This window comes from Nelumbo lutea, chromosome 2 (genome assembly GCF_056320005.1).
Source record: "Nelumbo lutea isolate HS-2025 chromosome 2, American lotus-T2T, whole genome shotgun sequence".
NCBI classification, from domain to species: Eukaryota; Viridiplantae; Streptophyta; class Magnoliopsida; order Proteales; family Nelumbonaceae; genus Nelumbo; species Nelumbo lutea.
The window spans coordinates 10,713,593-10,730,708 of NC_142685.1; the positions used below are offsets into that span (position 1 = coordinate 10,713,593).

The following is a 17,116-nucleotide window of genomic DNA, read 5'->3' on the forward strand; positions in this document are numbered from 1 at the left end:
AATCATGCTTAAATGGTAAATTATTTCATATTAGATGTACATGTCACATCTTAAATTTATATATTCAAGATGCCTTGAATATTATTTCAAATCATATTTAAAAAATTAGAAATTGTATTATATATATATATATAAAGTTCAAGGGCAAGAAAACAGGAATTTAAATATTTATACCAAAATTATGGTTTAAAATATAAATATTTTATATTAGATGTAAAGCATAGGTGGAGTTCTACCTATGCTATGTTAGAAAGTTGTATATCTCATAAACAAATTCTTTTTTATTTTTATAATCTAAAGATGCCTAATGATATGATATTTGAGGAAGACTGGGAAATGACAATCTATATAAGAGATTTTTTAAAACATTTTTATGATGTAACAAATGAATGACCTGGAATTTATTATCCAACTAGTTATAATTTACCTATCAATTAATGATAATTAGTGATTGTTTTGCTAAATGTAGAAATAATCCATAATTTCAATGTATTGTTGAAATTATGAAAAATAAATTTAAAAAATATTGGGAGAACATTTCTCCCTTTTATTGTTTACCTACAATATTAGACCCTAGGATTAGGGAAGACGGTTTAGATATTTTACTTGAAACAAATTATGAAAATATGAATATTGATATAGGAAATAAAAAGATGAAATTAATAATTTATTATTTGAAATGTATAGTTTGTATGAATCTGAAATTAATAATTTATGAAATGTACCTTCTTCTTCTTCTCCTTTTGACTTTAAGCCCAGTAGTAGAAGATAAAAGCTTTTTTATTTAATAAGTAGAAGGTAGAAATCTGCTAGTTCTACAACAAATTCATTTATTGAACTTAATTTTTATTTGCAATCAAAATTTTCTAAATTAAGTGAAGTATCAAATAATTTTGAAATTTTAGCTTGGTGGAGTGAACACTTGAAAAATTATATGGTTCTCGCTGCTATGGCACGTGATCTACTAACCCCTCCGGTGTTTATAGTTCTATCAGAGTCTTATTTTAGTGTAGGTACCAGGGTGTTGGATGACAAAAGAAACTGCATGAACGATGAGAGCATAGAGATGTGCATCTGCTTCAAGGATTGGCTAGATGCAGAAGATAGATTACAAGACAAGGGAGGGCATGATACAACACCGGACATTTCACCCGAAGCAGATGATGAAAGTCATGAAATTGACTATTTTTAGAAATTTTCATTTTTTCAAATTATTGTAAAATTTTTAAATTTTATTTAATTTATTTGATATATGTATATATATATATATATATATATATATATATATATATATATATATATATATATATTTAACAATGTAATTTTGTATTTTCAATTTGTAACTGATGTAATGGTTTCTGGTCACGTATCATTTTTTTTTGCTAAGTACCTCGTCAACTCGTTTGCTCCCAAGTGGCCGATGACTCAGAGGCTGAAGTGGAACTCCTTAGTCCTGGCTGCTCATCTTTGTAGATGGTGGGGACTGAGGAACCTATCCTCCCCGCATGAGATGATCTACTCATCATTGTAGACGGCGAGGACTGAGGAACCTGCAACAACCAAATCAGAGAACCCGAGGGTGTATACCCGACGAGGTCACTCCAATGGCTAAGTTAGCATGTAGTGTGAACTGAAAATGATATTAGAGAATGAGAGAGCAAGAGAGCAGAGATCACGCATACCTATATATTGGAGTCCTCGTGGGTTTGGTGGAGCAATTCCTAGATCCCCGTTGTGATGGGACCTACTTTCGTGTTAGGTGGGGATAAAGCCACCAACCAGTAAGGTTGTCCATTTCCGCCTAAATCGGGGAGTGAGTGAGCTAATATAGCCGTTACAAGTCACAATCCCGTAAAATGTGGGGTATGGTGGTGAGTTCCTCAGGATTGTCATGCGATGGTCGGTCTGACTTGGTGGCTAGTTGTTCGTGCAGTGCCGAGTTGTCTAAATTGCCAAGCTACATGATGGTGAACTGCTTGTAAGTGGCGAGCTGCCTAGTTGTCACGAAGTGCCAGGTGTCATAATGTCATTGGAGGGCCAAATCCGCCCTCATTAGTAACCATTTTGTATTTTTTTATATTTTATTAATTTATTCAATTTTTGTATTTCATTCATCCAATTATGCAATGATCCAATCATTGTAATTGTAATTCACTAATTTGTACCATTCAAATTTAAATGAAATAAAATTCCTATTTTTCTTCAAATTTGTTATTCCATCATTCTTATTTCAATTTGGTTAAGTTTTTTTTTTTTTTTTTTTTTTTTTTCAGTTATGTATTAAATAATTTAGATTTCTCACTTCTTAATTTTTTTAAATAGTTCATAATTCCCAAAGTTCATAGGAAAGTTAAATATTTTAGTTTTACAATTTTACTTACAAAAGAAATAAAAAAATAGTGCAGCTCGGTTCAGTATAGGCCTAAGGCCCGCCTTGTGGCCCAGCCCGGCACGATCCAAGCTCACGGCATGGGCCTGGGCCGTGGCCATGCTGGGCCAACTCCCAAAATTTCTATCGGGGAGGATGACACGGCCCGTGGCGGCTTACTGGCCAGCACAGCACAGCCCGCCTTTAGGGCGGGCTGCCCACTTTATACCTCTATCTCTTCCATCATTTCAGAAGGAGATGCGCAAAAGATAGTCTCTCTCCTATTGAACCCCTCCTTAGTGGTTCCCTGGTGCATTCACCACTTGATGGTTGAGTGTAGGAGTCTTTTACAAATGTTATCTCTTTTTTCTATCTCATTTGTCTATCGTACGGGTAATTGTGTGGCTCATACAATTGCAAAAAGGGTTGTTCTTTGTCTAGGCCAAAGACTTGGTCTATCCCACCTGATTTTCTACTACTTGTGCTAATGAAAGTTGCAATGAGATGATTCAGTCTATAGGCTTTTGAAAAAAAAGGGCTTTTTGAGCTAGGCCTCATATGGGAAGAAATTGTATTTGGAAAAAAAAAAAAAAACTCAATATGAACTTTCCAATGCCCAAATCACTGCTATAATAAAAATTATTCTGAATAACTTTTCCGGAATAGATCACTCAATTGTTCTAAATAGAATATATATTTTAACAAAAACAATTGACAAAATATTGTATATGTTTGGTTCTGTGGGTGTTTATAGATAGGCCATTTATTGCTATAAACGTTTATTTGTTCAATCTTACTTTAAATGTTTATTGCTTTCTCTTTTGTTTGGTTAGGCATTATTTTAAATGTTTTTTTTTTACTTTCTTTTTTCTTTATCTTTTTTAGGTAAAAAACAAGAGGAACTATGCAAGACAAGGGTAACTCAGCCCCAAAACGTTTTTCACTTTCTTTTTCTTATCTTAAATGTTTTTTTTTTTTTTTTACTTTCTTTTTTTATCTTTTTTTAGTAAGAAACAGGAGGAGGAGCTATACAAGGTAACTCAACCCCAAAAAGTTTTTTATTTTCTACCTCAGATTAATACCCCATAAAAGTATATCACACAATTAAATAATCTAAACGACAATGCCCCATATAACAGGTGATGTGGTAACATTTTTTCTATAAATACCCATGAAACCAAACACTCTCATTATTCATACCATGAATAAAAGAGATGGAAAGATGCTCAAAATCAAACATTAATAATAATATAATAGTTTTAATTAACATCAATAATAAAAGTAACGACAAGTGACAACATCTGCATATTTCTGGCACTGTTGCAAAATTGCAATAAAACATAAAAACTATGGATCGAATTCGAGGCGGCCTTATTTCTTGGGGGTGGAATCCGGTCCCCTCTCTCTGACATGTCCCCTCCTGTTACAGGTTCTCAAAACATCCCGATCGACACTAGAATCCACTACCGTACAAAAAGAATGATATTCTAAGCATCAGATTCTTCTTCTATCTTAAGGTATTAAGATTGAAGGTCCCTCATCCCCACAACACATTAGAATCCACTACAATCCAATTCAACAAAGTCTCTAAAATATTAACCGTCATGAACAAAAGGTATTTGCTTATGACGTCGCGGCTAACTTAGCGCCAGGTTGGACGGCGACAGTGTATGTCCGTCGGCTTTCGGTGAAATGGGATGTGTTCCGCCTCACACTGAACTCACAGACGCATATTTTATTATGTATTGGAAACATTTTCAATGAATAATAACGTATAAATACGAGAAATATAATGGAATATACATGTGAGATCTTGTGGGGCGCCCAACTGTGTGAGGACCAATATCTTGTTTTCGTCTTTATATTAAAATATATGTTTATTGAGTTTGCATGCACCAAATCCGAATCAGTTACCTTGAACACAAGGTGTTGACTCATGTGATCATTCATCGTTTCTTTTTCAAGTTTTAAGTTTTTAACACATACTATAATAACGTACCGCTACATTTATAGGTGACGCACCTGATGAATGATGATGCTTCAACACATAGTTTTGAGCCCAACCATGTTCTTACTTCTTTGTTACCACTTAAAATTAATTCCACGTAAGAATAAGGTAGAATCGTGATTGGTTTAACATTGTTTTAAAACTAGGGGGTAATGGGCGTGACCATCACAAATTGACCCAAATGACTTGGTTTTTCATTAACTGTATCATCAAATTAGACTTTCCCCTCCTCATTCTTAGCAGTTACTAGATGTTTACAGTTGTTGAAAAGGCTCCCAATCCCATGGGTGATATGCTTTAAGCCATATATATATATATATATATATATTTATATCAACCTTGCCTTTCTTTTCTTCATTTTTTTTTTTGCTCTTAATTAAAAACTCCACACTGATTACACTGATTAGTGAATTTGCTAGCATCATCATTTGAATGATGAAATCATTCACCATTTTATTTTTCTAATTTCAATTATAATATATAATAACCACAGACTAAGCAATATATAATATATAATAAAATAATAAGGCTCCAAAATCCCGTAGGTTAGGTGATACAACTGTTTCACTGATTCAACTTTCTAAATCCTCCAAACGCACCTTGATTGGTGTATCTTCGTGGACTGTGACATGGGCAGCCCATCGGCCATTTAGACCAAAATAATTGGTTAAATAAAACCACGATTCTCTCTACTTACGTTCAGAACAATACTCTATTTACGTTATATAAGTTCTTAATTTTTTTTTTCCTTTGTCTTAGTCGCAGCCCATATGAACGAAGTCCAAAAAGCACGTATGGGCTTGGAACGATAGTGGGGTGGGCCTCATGAGGTCATTGAGGTACGTATCCACTATCCAGTGTGCAGTGTCCACGCACTATTGCAACTTCGCAAGAGATTCGCTGAATCAGCGTCTATTTGCTTCAAACGTCAATCCCATTATCTTTTTTTTGCTCGCTAATTAAAGATAATGCCTAGTATGGCGACAAAGTGTTTCAAGTTTAACCTTCCCCGGGTTTCCCCCCTACTCTCCCTACCCCGGCACCCGTGCGAGGTCCCTCTTATTTACCTTTCTCCATCCCTCTCTCTCTCTCTCTGAGTTCTAAATCTCATTCTTTCAATCTAATTCCTGTTTCTTCATCCACAGAAAAAAGAAGATACCATTGTATATACTTTTGCAGATAAAGCATTAAGAAAACCTAGGAAAAGGGGGACAGAACACAAGCAACGACCCCCATATTAATTTGATCCTGAAACGTGAAATTAATTTGCAGACACAAGGTAAACTATGGGAACAGGTGCTTCCAAGAACCCTGACAGCTCTCACGGCGGCAACCGAGATGATTGCCTGGACCATGATGGTGGTCAACTCTACATCAGTCTGAAAATGGAGAATTTCAAACTCAAAGGCGAACTCATCCCTCACATTTATGGCTCCGTCCCCCTTGTCGGCTCTTGGGATTGCTCTAAAGCTGTAATCAATTCCCATTACCTAATTCGATTCGGTTCAATTGAACTCAAGCTTCTATTTTTTCTTAATATACTCCTTTCTATCTTTTTTTCAAATTCATTGATTTTCTTTTTGTTTTCCCCCTTTATTGTGGATATGTTCAGCTTTCGATGGAACGAGAGTCCAAGTCGATGTGGGAATTGAGCTTTGTTGTCCCCCCTAATCACGGTAATGGTGTTTATATTTCTGCTGCAAGTTTTTTTCTTAAACGAAAAATTTTATGTTCAGGAGTTTGGTTTGGGCTTAATGTTCTGTTTGACTCTCTGGTACCATTATAGAAACTTTGGATTTCAAGTTCCTTTTGAAGCCAAAGCACAGTAATGTCCCTTGTATTGTTGAGGAGGGTCCGAACAGGCTCCTCACAAGGGGAACCTTGCAAGGTGATGCTAGGCTGGCTTTATTTAGGCTTAATGGTGATGAGGTGCTTGAGTATCGTGTGTTCATCAAAGCTGATAGGGTCTCACCATTTGATCTCGCGGCTAGTTGGAGAGCTTATAAGGAGAACCTTCAGCCTTCAACTGTTCGTGGAATTCCTGATGTTAGCATCAATGCAGCACCGGATACTGGTGTTGAGGTATGAAATAGTTTCTCTTTGCTCACAGTTAAGCGTTTGGAGTTGTTACATTGGGATGGGATCTGCATACTCCATGCAAGAAAGCCTATATTAATTATCAAACTACAAGAGGTGAAAGACAATTAGGGGCATTTGAAACTGTGTCCGATAAACCCATCTGAAAATTTTATTTTGACATTTGGAATCATACTTTCCTAATATAAAATTTTACATTACAGGAATTGCTACTAAAAATAGAAATAAGTTGTTTAAGGATTTCTATAAATGAACTTCTTCATTTTGTTAACAATCCCATATTGATTATGATTGATGTCCACTTTAGTTGATGTATCAATCAAATACACCTTAGATGATGGACCCATGCTAAGGCTTCACTGTTTCTAATTACTCGTAATTAGCTTACACCACTAACTTCCATTTTTCTTTTCTTTTAGAATGGCTCTCCAGTAAGTTTGGAGCTTGATTTAGAACATTATGTCATTCCGGCTCCCGTGACTTCTGCAAACTCAGCCCTGGTTTATGCTGCTAATATGGCGGAGAATCCGAGATCATTAACTTGTGGTGGAACCTGGTCCAATAGTTATGGCTCAAGTAGTGCTTCGTATTCCAATAAGGCTGGTAGTGCCTTGGTTGATCAATCTCAAAGTAAAAAGGTTTACCTTTGTAGCTTTTCCTGGAAATTTGTAAGCTATATTAATGGAATATGTAACATGTTCTATCAACTGATTTTATTAGATATTCTTGGTATACTTGTTTTTGATAGGAAACAGTAACTTTCATTAGATAATTGAAAAGATTACAGGCTTACCACCCACAAAATGGATGGAAAAAGAGAATAAAAAACTTACAAACAGGCCCAAGACAAAGCCTCCCTAGTAACTCCTTGCTTAGCTAAAGTGTCAGCGATTCCATTTTCTGACCTTCTTACCCAATTAAAGTGCACCCCAATCTCCCTTGCTAAGCTAATAATCTCTCTTAGAGGCTCTCTAAGAGACCACACTCCCGGGTTTCCAGTTAGCATCCACCCTATTACCAGCTTGGAGTCTCCTTCCACTTCTAATTGCTGCATGCCCCATTGTTTCACCAGTTTCAAACCTTGAAGTAAGGCCATTACTTCTGCCCTTAATGAATCTCCCACCCCAATTGGGCCCGAGTAAAGGGCCAAGACTTTTCCTTCCTTGTTTCTGTACACACCCCCAACTCCCAACTGACCTGGATTACCCAAGGAGCTTCCATCAAAGTTTAGCTTCACCTTGAACTGAGGCAGTGGTACCCAACAATCTTGTACCAAAGGGGAGGAAGGTGAGGTATAACAATAACACCCCAATTTCTAATTAAGTCCGCTGAGGAGAAATCCTTGAAGAGATGATGTACTTTCAGCCAGTACATAACCTCGATGGTGACAACCTCCACAAGTGTTTCCTTGGATTTTTCTTGCCCTATGAAGATCCTATTGTTTCTCTCTTCCCAAATTGACCATAGGATGACAGCTCTTGTTATTCTCCACATTGGTTGTTGGAAGAAGCTAGAGTCAAAAAGGTTCAACACACCCGAGGGGGGGTTCCATCTGTAACCAAACAAAGAAGAGAACCAATTCCACAAATAATAAGCAAAAGGACAAGAAATCAAAAGATGAATTGCCGTCTCACAATTTCTTAAGCAAAGGTAACAGACATGTGGGGAAAGGCACCAATCCAGCTTTTTTTCTTTGAAGTACATCCATAGTATTGATTTTTTGAAGAGCCACTTCCCAACAAAAAGACCTAACTTTTGGCGGCACAGGAGAATACCAGATTTCTTTAGCAGGAAAAGAGAAACACTTAATGAATCATGATCTTTAATGATAAAGAATCATGATCTTTAATGATATTGAATGCAACAAAAGTTCCTGCAATTTGATGCATCTATAAATCGATTGTTTAAACTTTATTTTTTATTTATTCATTGTTGTAACCACAAACTTTTCTAGGCAATAATACCATTTTATTGTAGAAGAAACCTGATATAAAACTGTATATATTTTAAATAAGATAACACATTTTTGAATGTGTAATGAATAAAAAGTCGTCAGGAAAACTTCCAAGTTTTGTAGTCTTGAGGAGCTTTCTAGATGATTTTGCTATCCAATGGTTGAGCATGCACAGGGAAACAGGATCTGTCATTCATTGATCAAGGTTTTGTTTCTCTAAATTGGATCTTTGGATCAAGCAAGTTTTTTTTTTTTTTTTTTTTTTAACTTGATATTAGAGCATAGCAGAGGAAAATATGTTAAAAAAAGATACGCATGCTGGATTTATGGCCCAAGCAAAAAGGAAGAAGCAAAAGAAAAAAAAAAACAGAGAAGAAATGAAGAACAGAAAAACAAGGAATGAAAGAAGAAGGAACCAAAACCTGCTGCCCCCTGTCTTTACACAGTATGTGCAAAAACAAGGCTACAGATAAATCGCTCCACAGTTCAACACAACCAGTCAATCATGTTAGTGTGAAACACAAAAAAGGAAGCAGCACCATCACAGAAAGCCAACAAAAACACCAACACACCAAAATAAAGTGGAGAGAAAAACATTCAAATCCACCATGAAAGCATACCATTCTTCAAACCAACTGACCAACATGGGCTAACTCACAATAGCTAATCGCACTTTTTCCCTTTACCACCTCTCCCCTTACCTCAACAACTTTTGGATGAACTCTTCTCATATTCTTTTTCTCAGTTTTCCTCCAGACACCTTCAATGTAGTCCTGGAGTTTTTCCTTGAACATCTTCTGGTGGTCTATAGCTCCATCACATATTGACTGGCAACGATAAGAACTTCCATGTTCTAAGATTGAGAATCTTTGGATTTAGCAAATTACCTATTTTTCTAAAGCAAAATAATTTGCCACTTCTTTTGTAACTTCTTTTGTATCTTTTGCTGGCACTGTTTTTATTTTGTTGATCTTATGCATTATGCAGTTGATATTACTAATTGGCTTTGTCATATAGGAAACAGAGGTCATGGTCACAGATTCTTCTAAAATTTATTCTACTGCTGGCATGGTTGAATCAAAGTCAGTTGGAACATTTTCACCATTGCAAAAGCAAGATGGTCAGAGGGGACTCTTTGTCGATAGGGGTGTAGGATCTCCTAAGCTTGTGAAATCAACTAGTGCAACTACCTTTGCTACTGAATTAAAGCTGGATACTGAATCCAAGGTTGGTGTACTGCTGATGGGTGTCGCTGGTTCTATTTCTTTTTCCTTTCAGTACTTCTTTTTGATAATATTGGATTCAATTGTTATATCTTCTTATTAAAGTCACTTCCATTCCCCATGATGGTTCTTATATTTTGTTATTTTCTAAATTGTTAGAATGCCATGCCAGCAGCTGCTGGAGCTGTTGCAGCTGCAGCTGTAGCTGATCAGATGCTTGGGCCAAAGGAGGATAGACATTTGGCAATAGTTCTGGTATTTTTTCCTTTATGACTGATTAGCCAGTTCTCTTCAGTAGTTTGATGCTTTCTTTCCTTGTCATTTCTCTTTTGTATTCCTTTCATTAAGTGACAGACTTAATAAGTGTAAAAATATGGTGCTATATCCCTTAGGGGTTAAAGGAGGATAGGCATTTGGCAGTAGTTGTGGCATTTTGTCTGAATGTACGATTAACAATAGTTGCTCATTGAGAATTATGCCACTTGCTGTCATGTGGAGCCTTTGAAAGAAGAGGAATTGGAGGATCATTGGAGAATCTTGAAAATTACTTTCATAGAATTTGCGAAGCGCCTCCTTTTTGTTATGGATTTTGCATTAGTCCTAAAGGAGTTTAAGACATGAATAAGATTTTGTTTTCATAGGAATTATTAGGAAATTGTATGAATTGAAGTAATTTTATTTTGTTGTATTTGCAAGTTTGTTTTGTCTTTTCTCTTGGGTGACTTCTGGTCACCTTCCTTGTGACATTCTTTTTATTTTATTACCAAAAAAATTATTTTATTGGAGCTCTTCGTGCCCTCCTCTTTTGTATGTCACTTGTATTTATAATTAATGAAATATTTGATTAAAAAACATAGTTCCTCAGTAGCTTAATGCCCTTTCCCTTCTCTTTTTATTTCTTTTGCTGAGTAGACGATTTGGTGAGAATGGAAAAAATTGATGTTAGTGTGCCTTTCAAAAGGATTTGAAACTGGGATTTTAGAAGCATTTGGCATGTTGATCTTGTACTTCATGAGTGGACTCCTGAAATCCAATAGGACACGACTTAATTTAATATTTTAGTGAAAAATTGATATTGAGCTTGCTGTTTAGTCCGTCTATCTTTGAATGGCACACAAAGAGAGGGAGAATTATGTGGAAGTGCATACGAGCAGCTTTGTTGTGAACAGTTTGGGAAGAAAGGAACACCAGAATTTTTTGTGAAAAAGAAAGGAGCTTTTCGAAAGTCAAAGAATGTATTCTGACAAGGGCAATTCAGAGGCTGAAAACTCTGAATCCCTTTGATGCATACACTTTTGATGACCTATGGAGAAGCTGGTTAGATGTGGCTAATACTTCTTCCAGGAAGGACAAACATGTGGTTGAATGGATGCCACCTGGGGAGGAGTTTATTAAGCTGAATTTTGGTGGAAGTAGCCGAGGTAATCCAGGACCTTCAGGCATAGGAGGAGTGCTGAGAAACAAAGATAGTAGAATTATATCTTTGTACTCAGGTCTTGCAGGTGTGGGAGACTCTTTAAGGACCGAATTACTTGCTGTTGTACAAGTAATTCAGCTTGCAAATCAGCTAGGCATAGAGCATTTGATTATTGAAGGGGACTCCCAGGTGATAGTGGGTTGGTTGAAGGATCCAAACTCTGTGATCTGGGGTTTTAGAGATCTTCTCAAAAAAGGTAAATGGATAATAAGGAATATGACAATCAGGGTTCAGTGGGTAGGCAGATCAGCAAACTCAATAGCTGATTCACTTGCAAAACAGGGGGTTCTTCAGGCTACTTTATTTTGGGCTTCTATGTAATTTCTTTTGTACTTATCTGTAACAAGTCGTAAAGGAAAGGTCGAGTCTCGTGCCTTTCCATGGGTTGCATGTAACTCTTGTTTGCTGGTTTAATAAAATCTTACTCATTTATAAAAAAAAAAGAAAATTTGATATTGAGCTGTCCACAATAAAAGTTTGCATAGAAATATATTGTACGAACCAAATTATTGAGTTGTTTTCTGAAGATGGATAGTTCTAACAAGTTGTTTATATTTTAGGTTGGCTTACCAGCTCGTGGCAAGACTTTTACTGCAGCTAAGCTCACAAGATACCTCCGCTGGTTGGGTCATGATACAAAACACTTCAATGTTGGGAAGGTGATTCATTGCTATTTTCTGTTTGTTTTTCTAGCATAGTTATGCATCCTTCACCTTATTGCTTCAGTCAGGACTATAGTAAAGTCTGATATGACTCAACTCTTGGTTGTAACAGTATCGTCGCCTCAAGCATGGAACAAATCAGGTATGCTTAAATATCTATACTTTATCATCACAAAATAATTACGTATTTGTTAAAATGCACATTCTTATGAGGATTTGAGTTTCTTAGAGGAACTTGAATTTCCTACTTTTGCCAAAAACTTAAATCAAAGTAGTTGTTAGCATGTATATAATCTAATAAAATAAGTTTTCATTGATTTAAAAAGGAGGAAAAGATCATGCATTACCTCTTAGTTGAAAATATGGCAAAGAGGAAAGAGACAGAGGGTTTGGGTTTTAATTATGTCTATTTTAGGTATCTAAGAGGAAATTGTAATATGCAATAGAATGAAAATAAGTAGGAGAGTTTTAGGTTTTCCGACGACGATGGTGCTCTTGGCAGCGGGAGGTTTTTCTGGCGGTGAGTTTTAGGTTTTAAGCGTTTCTGGTGGTGTGGCTGTGGAAGGGGTGTGTCCAGATGTTTTGTAGGAGGTTTGCAGAGAGATCTTTGAAGGGGAGAAGGAGATGGGAGGCGGAAAACTGGTATTATGGGGGGGGGGAGCAGATGTGAGAGTTAGGGAAAATTTTTCTTATAGTAAGGCTACTGCAGCAATAGGAGGAGACTTCAATGCTATATTATCAGTTGAAGAAAAGAGTGTCAGAAGTAGGACTAGAGGTATGAACCTTTTTGCCGATTTTGTTAACAAATTTGACCTGCTTGATCTTCTTTTAGTGGGTGGTTCCTTCACTTGGACAAACAATCAAGAATCCTCTAGTTAGATTGGATAGGCTCTTCGTTTCTTCAAACTGGGATGGATTTCTTCCCGAATTTCAGACAGGTGATCTTACCTTGACCAGTGTCTGACCATGCACCAATTCAGTTGATTAGTGGTGAACGAGTAAAAGTGAAAACCCCCTTTAAATTTGAAAGTGGTTGGTTTGAAGATGCTAGCTTTATTCCCTTGGTTAGGACTGCTTGGTGTGATTCTAAGGAGGGTGGGTCCAGCTCTTTCTTAATAGCAAAAAAGTTGAAAACGGTCAAAGAAAAAGTCAAGATCTGGAAATTGGAGAAAAATTTAATAGCAGAAACAGAAAAAAAAGCTTTTTTGAATCTGATTGAAGATATTGATAGAGCTGAAGAGGTTAAGCCAATTTTGGAGGTGCGAAGGGAGAAGAGACTTCAACCCAAAGCTTTATTTGACAAGTTGGCAGTTAAGGAGGAGCTAAAATGGAGACAAAGGGCCAAAGTCACTTGGCTGAAAGTGGGGGATAAAAATTCCCAGTTTTTTCATAAAATGGCAATTGCCTGAAACAGAATTTCCTCCACTAGTAAACTGGTTTGGGAAGACAAAGTGGGGGAATCAGTTGCAGATATCAAGCTAATAACCACTTCTTTTTATAAGAACTTGTATAAGGAGAACTGGACCCGCAGACCTCTTCCTTTTAAGCAGCTTAGTGAAGAAGATAAACCTTTCCTTGAAAGGCTTTTTACTGAGGAGGAAATTAAATCAGCAATCAGCTCTTCAGAGAATGAGAAATCACTAGGGCCAGATGGTTTTACAAATCTATTCCAAGCTTTTCACTCAAATGCCTCCTTGCAAAGAACTCTGGATAACACTTTTATTACCCTCATCCCAAAGGTAGCAGGAGCAGTGAACATTAAAGACTTCAGACCTATAAGTCTTTTGAACAGTTTTTATAAAATTTTAGCAAAAATATTGGCTGAAAGACTAAAGAAGGTGCTGAAAAATGTGATTTCTTGTAACCAGAGTGCTTTTGTCCTAGGGAGGCAAATGCTAGACTCAGTCCTAATTGCTAATGAATTGATTGACTCTAGGAAGAGAGAGGGCAAGTTGGATATTGAAAAGGCATATGATTGTGTAAATTAGAGATGTCTGGATTTTGTCCTGGATAAGATGAACTTTGGGCAGAAATGGAGGAACTGGGTGAAAGTTTGTATTTCTACTCCCAAATTTTCAGTGCTGGTTAATGGGCAGTTGGCTGGTTTCTTTGAGAGTTCGAGAGGGCTGAGACAAGGTGACCTCTTTCCCCCCTTCTGTTTATTTGTGTTACAGAAATCCTAACTCTTTTCAGCCTCAAAGCTGCTGAAGCTGGGTTGTGGGAAGATTTTGCTATCAGTCCTGGGGGGTGGGGGGAGTAAACATTCTACAATTTGCAGATGACACACTTTGCTGATGCTACTCCTGCCCAGTTGGAAATTCTTATTGGAATTCTCATCTGGTTTGAAATAGTCACAGGGCTGAAAGTCAATTTGAGTAAAAGCCAAATTATTCCAGTCGGCCAGGTGAGAAATGTGGAGTGTGCCAGAGTTATGGCCTGTCAAGTGGGGTCTCTCCCTGTTACATATCTTGGTCTCCCCCTTGGTGCGCAATGTACCTCTCCCTTCATTTGGGATCCTGTAATTGAAAGAATGGAGAAGAAGCTGTCCTCTTGGAAGGCTAAGTACCTTTCTTTAGGAGGTAGAGTTACACTGTTGAACAGTACACTTACTAATCTTCCCACTTATTTCTTGTCTTTATTTCCAATCCCTTCTAAAGTGGCCAAGAAGTTGGAGACTCTGCAAAAGAATTTTCTTTGGAAGGGTTGGGAGGATGAAAAGAAAATTCATTGTGTTGGTTGGCATCAGGTTTGAGGAAAATCAAGGTCTTCAACTCGGCTCTCCTTAGTAAATGGCTGGAGATTTGCTCATGAAGGAGGTGCTTGGTGGTGGAACCTTATTGCATTCAAATTTGGAGTGATTAGGGGGAGTTGGAGTTTTCAAGATCCCTTCTCAAGTTGGGACTGTTCAATTTGGAAGGGTATCTTAAAAAGTTTCCCCTCCTTTGTGGATGGTCTAAATTTCAAAGTGGGTAAAGGTGATAGAATTTGCTTTTGGAAGGACCCTTGGTGTTTGGAGACTCCTCTGGCTGTTTCCTTCCCTCTCCTGTTTCAAGTTGCTGTAAATCAAGATGCTCTGATTGCTGATTACTATTCCCTCTCCTGAACTGCTTAGCTTGTTTGACTGTGAATTGAAAGAGGTTGCAAGTCTTCTGGCAACTCTTCAAAATCAGATTATTGACATTAATTCAGAGAATGAGTGGAGTTGGAAATGGAGCAAGAATGGGTGCTTTTCAGTTAATTCTTTGGCTTGCAAGTTAAGCAGTTCAGGTGTTGAGAACTTTCCAAATAAGCAGATTTGGACCTCTGTCAGTCCTAAAGTTAACTTTCCAGTTGGACTATGGCCATTAACAAATGCTTGTCCAAAGTGAATCTAGTGAGGAGAGGGGTTCAGATCTCTGATATCTGTTGTAGGCTGTGTGAAACACATCCAAAATCCACTGATCATCTGTGTCTGCACTGTCCTGTAACAGCCGGGGTATGGGCTCATTTTTTCAAGGTGGTGGGACTCAATTGGGTCATGCCGAGAACTGTTAAAGAATTTTTTAGCTGTTGGAAAATCAGGGGTTTGAAGGAAAGAGGAAAAGTGGTGTGGAAGACAATCCCTGCAGCTATTCTTTGGACCATTTGGTCTGAGAGGAACAACAGAGCGTTCTGTAACAAAAAGAAGAGTCCTGAAGAGATTGTGCAATGTGCAGTTGGCAAGCTTGCTTCCTGGATTGCTGTCAATCCATCTTTTAACCAAATGAATGTATCTCATGTTCTGAGAACACAGTCAGTCTTGTGTCTGTAATGGTGATTGTTTCAGCCTTTCTTGGGCTGACTGCTGTTGTATTCTAGTTCTCTTTTTAATAAATTTACATTACCTTCTCAAAAAAAAAAAAGTAGGAGAATTAGTATGGATTAGGTCTGTGATATAGATATTTTGAGTTAAGAATTATAAATTGTCCATAGTTTTTTACTGGTTGTATCCATTGGTATACATATGACTTCTTTAGGTAGGAATGCTTGAATACTGGCTACATCTTCCTCCTTAACCTTGCCTTTCACAATTAATTGGTCCATTATGATGTTTTATGGATAGACCTGATAATTGAAGGGGATTCTAATACCATATAATAGGTTGGCTGAGGGGTGAAATGGTGGATAGGGGAAGTCTCAAACACCAAATTAGAGAGGCCAGGTACCTGGCTCAGTGTTTTCAAGCAGTTTCTACATGGGTCCCTCAGTCTGCCAACGCTCTAGCTCATGTAGAGTAAATAGAGCATGTGGGGAAGTTATACTTTAGACCGAATGTAAAAGATCAATTTATCTGCTAAGTAGATGTTGGTGAGTAGCAATGGGCTAGCTCCACAACACCCTGCTTATAGATATTATTATAAAGACAATATTATAAAGACATGTACACAGATGTGTAACTTACTGATAAAAAATATAATGTTAGCTCTAATAGAGTGTACTTTTTGTGATTCAGTCTGCTGATTTTTTTCGAGCTGACAATCCAGAAGGTATGGAGGCACGCAATGAGGTGAGTGCCCATTGAATGATCCTAAAGGCCATTATTTTCTATGTCCTGTCTATGTTTGCTTTTCCTTAAACTGAGTTTTTTTGTTTCTATTTTAGGTAACATGTTACTCCCCTAGGCTTTTGGTCAAATATTAAGACCTCTTCTCAAGTTTACCTATTAACTTATACTCCCTTTGACTATGAGTGAACTACAGCAAGTTTGTTAATGGAAGAGATGGAACCAAGACAAATAATAAGTTTACCTATTAAATATAGTTTTACCACTTAAAATTTTATTTTGTTGTTTTGTTTTTTCTTAAACTGTTTTCAACTTTTCATTCCCACCTTTCATTTTGGCAGAAAAATTGTCCCTTTAAGAAGTATGACTGAGGGTATTTTTGACCAATATACAAGGATGTATCAAAAAGGGTAGAAGGACTTTTGAAAAGTTTTAAATGTCGTGTAATGTAAACACTTTGCATCACTAAAACTGATGGCATCCTAGTAGAGGGGTGGAATAAATAACTTTAAGTCTCTAAGTTGCTATAAGGTGTAGGTTAATGGCTAAACTTAATGGGCAATCTACTATTTGACCAAAATCCTAGGCAAGGTACAACTGTACAAGTAATTTACCCTTCTATTTTTGTCATTTTTAGTACATTTTCCGTTCCCTATTTCATATGACACACCTCTGCAGAGACTAGGCAATTGTTGATGCAGATATTCATATTGCCTCTTGAAGATCAGTTGATGAATAATGCTTTTCCTACGGTTGTAATCTGTTTATCATGTGGTCAACACCTAGTTCTGGGTGGTTGACAGTT

General features: G+C 37.0%; 1 protein-coding gene across 7 annotated transcripts in view; it reads left to right on the forward strand.

Moving 5' to 3' along the window:
* Positions 1-5,318: 5,318 nt before the first annotated feature.
* Positions 5,319-17,116, forward strand: part of F2KP (fructose-2,6-bisphosphatase) — a 35,924-nt gene continuing 24,126 nt past the window's right edge. For all 7 annotated transcript variants that reach the window (XM_088974122.1, XM_088974124.1, XM_088974121.1 and 4 more), the window contains exons 1-9: positions 5,319-5,848; positions 5,989-6,052; positions 6,163-6,458; positions 6,893-7,111; positions 9,445-9,654; positions 9,810-9,905; positions 11,688-11,786; positions 11,902-11,931; positions 16,261-16,314. In XM_088974122.1, the coding sequence (XP_088830248.1) occupies positions 5,663-5,848; positions 5,989-6,052; positions 6,163-6,458; positions 6,893-7,111; positions 9,445-9,654; positions 9,810-9,905; positions 11,688-11,786; positions 11,902-11,931; positions 16,261-16,314 (1,254 nt within the window). In that variant the 5' untranslated portion in view covers positions 5,319-5,662. The remainder of the gene's footprint in view (positions 5,849-5,988; positions 6,053-6,162; positions 6,459-6,892; positions 7,112-9,444; positions 9,655-9,809; positions 9,906-11,687; positions 11,787-11,901; positions 11,932-16,260; positions 16,315-17,116) is intronic.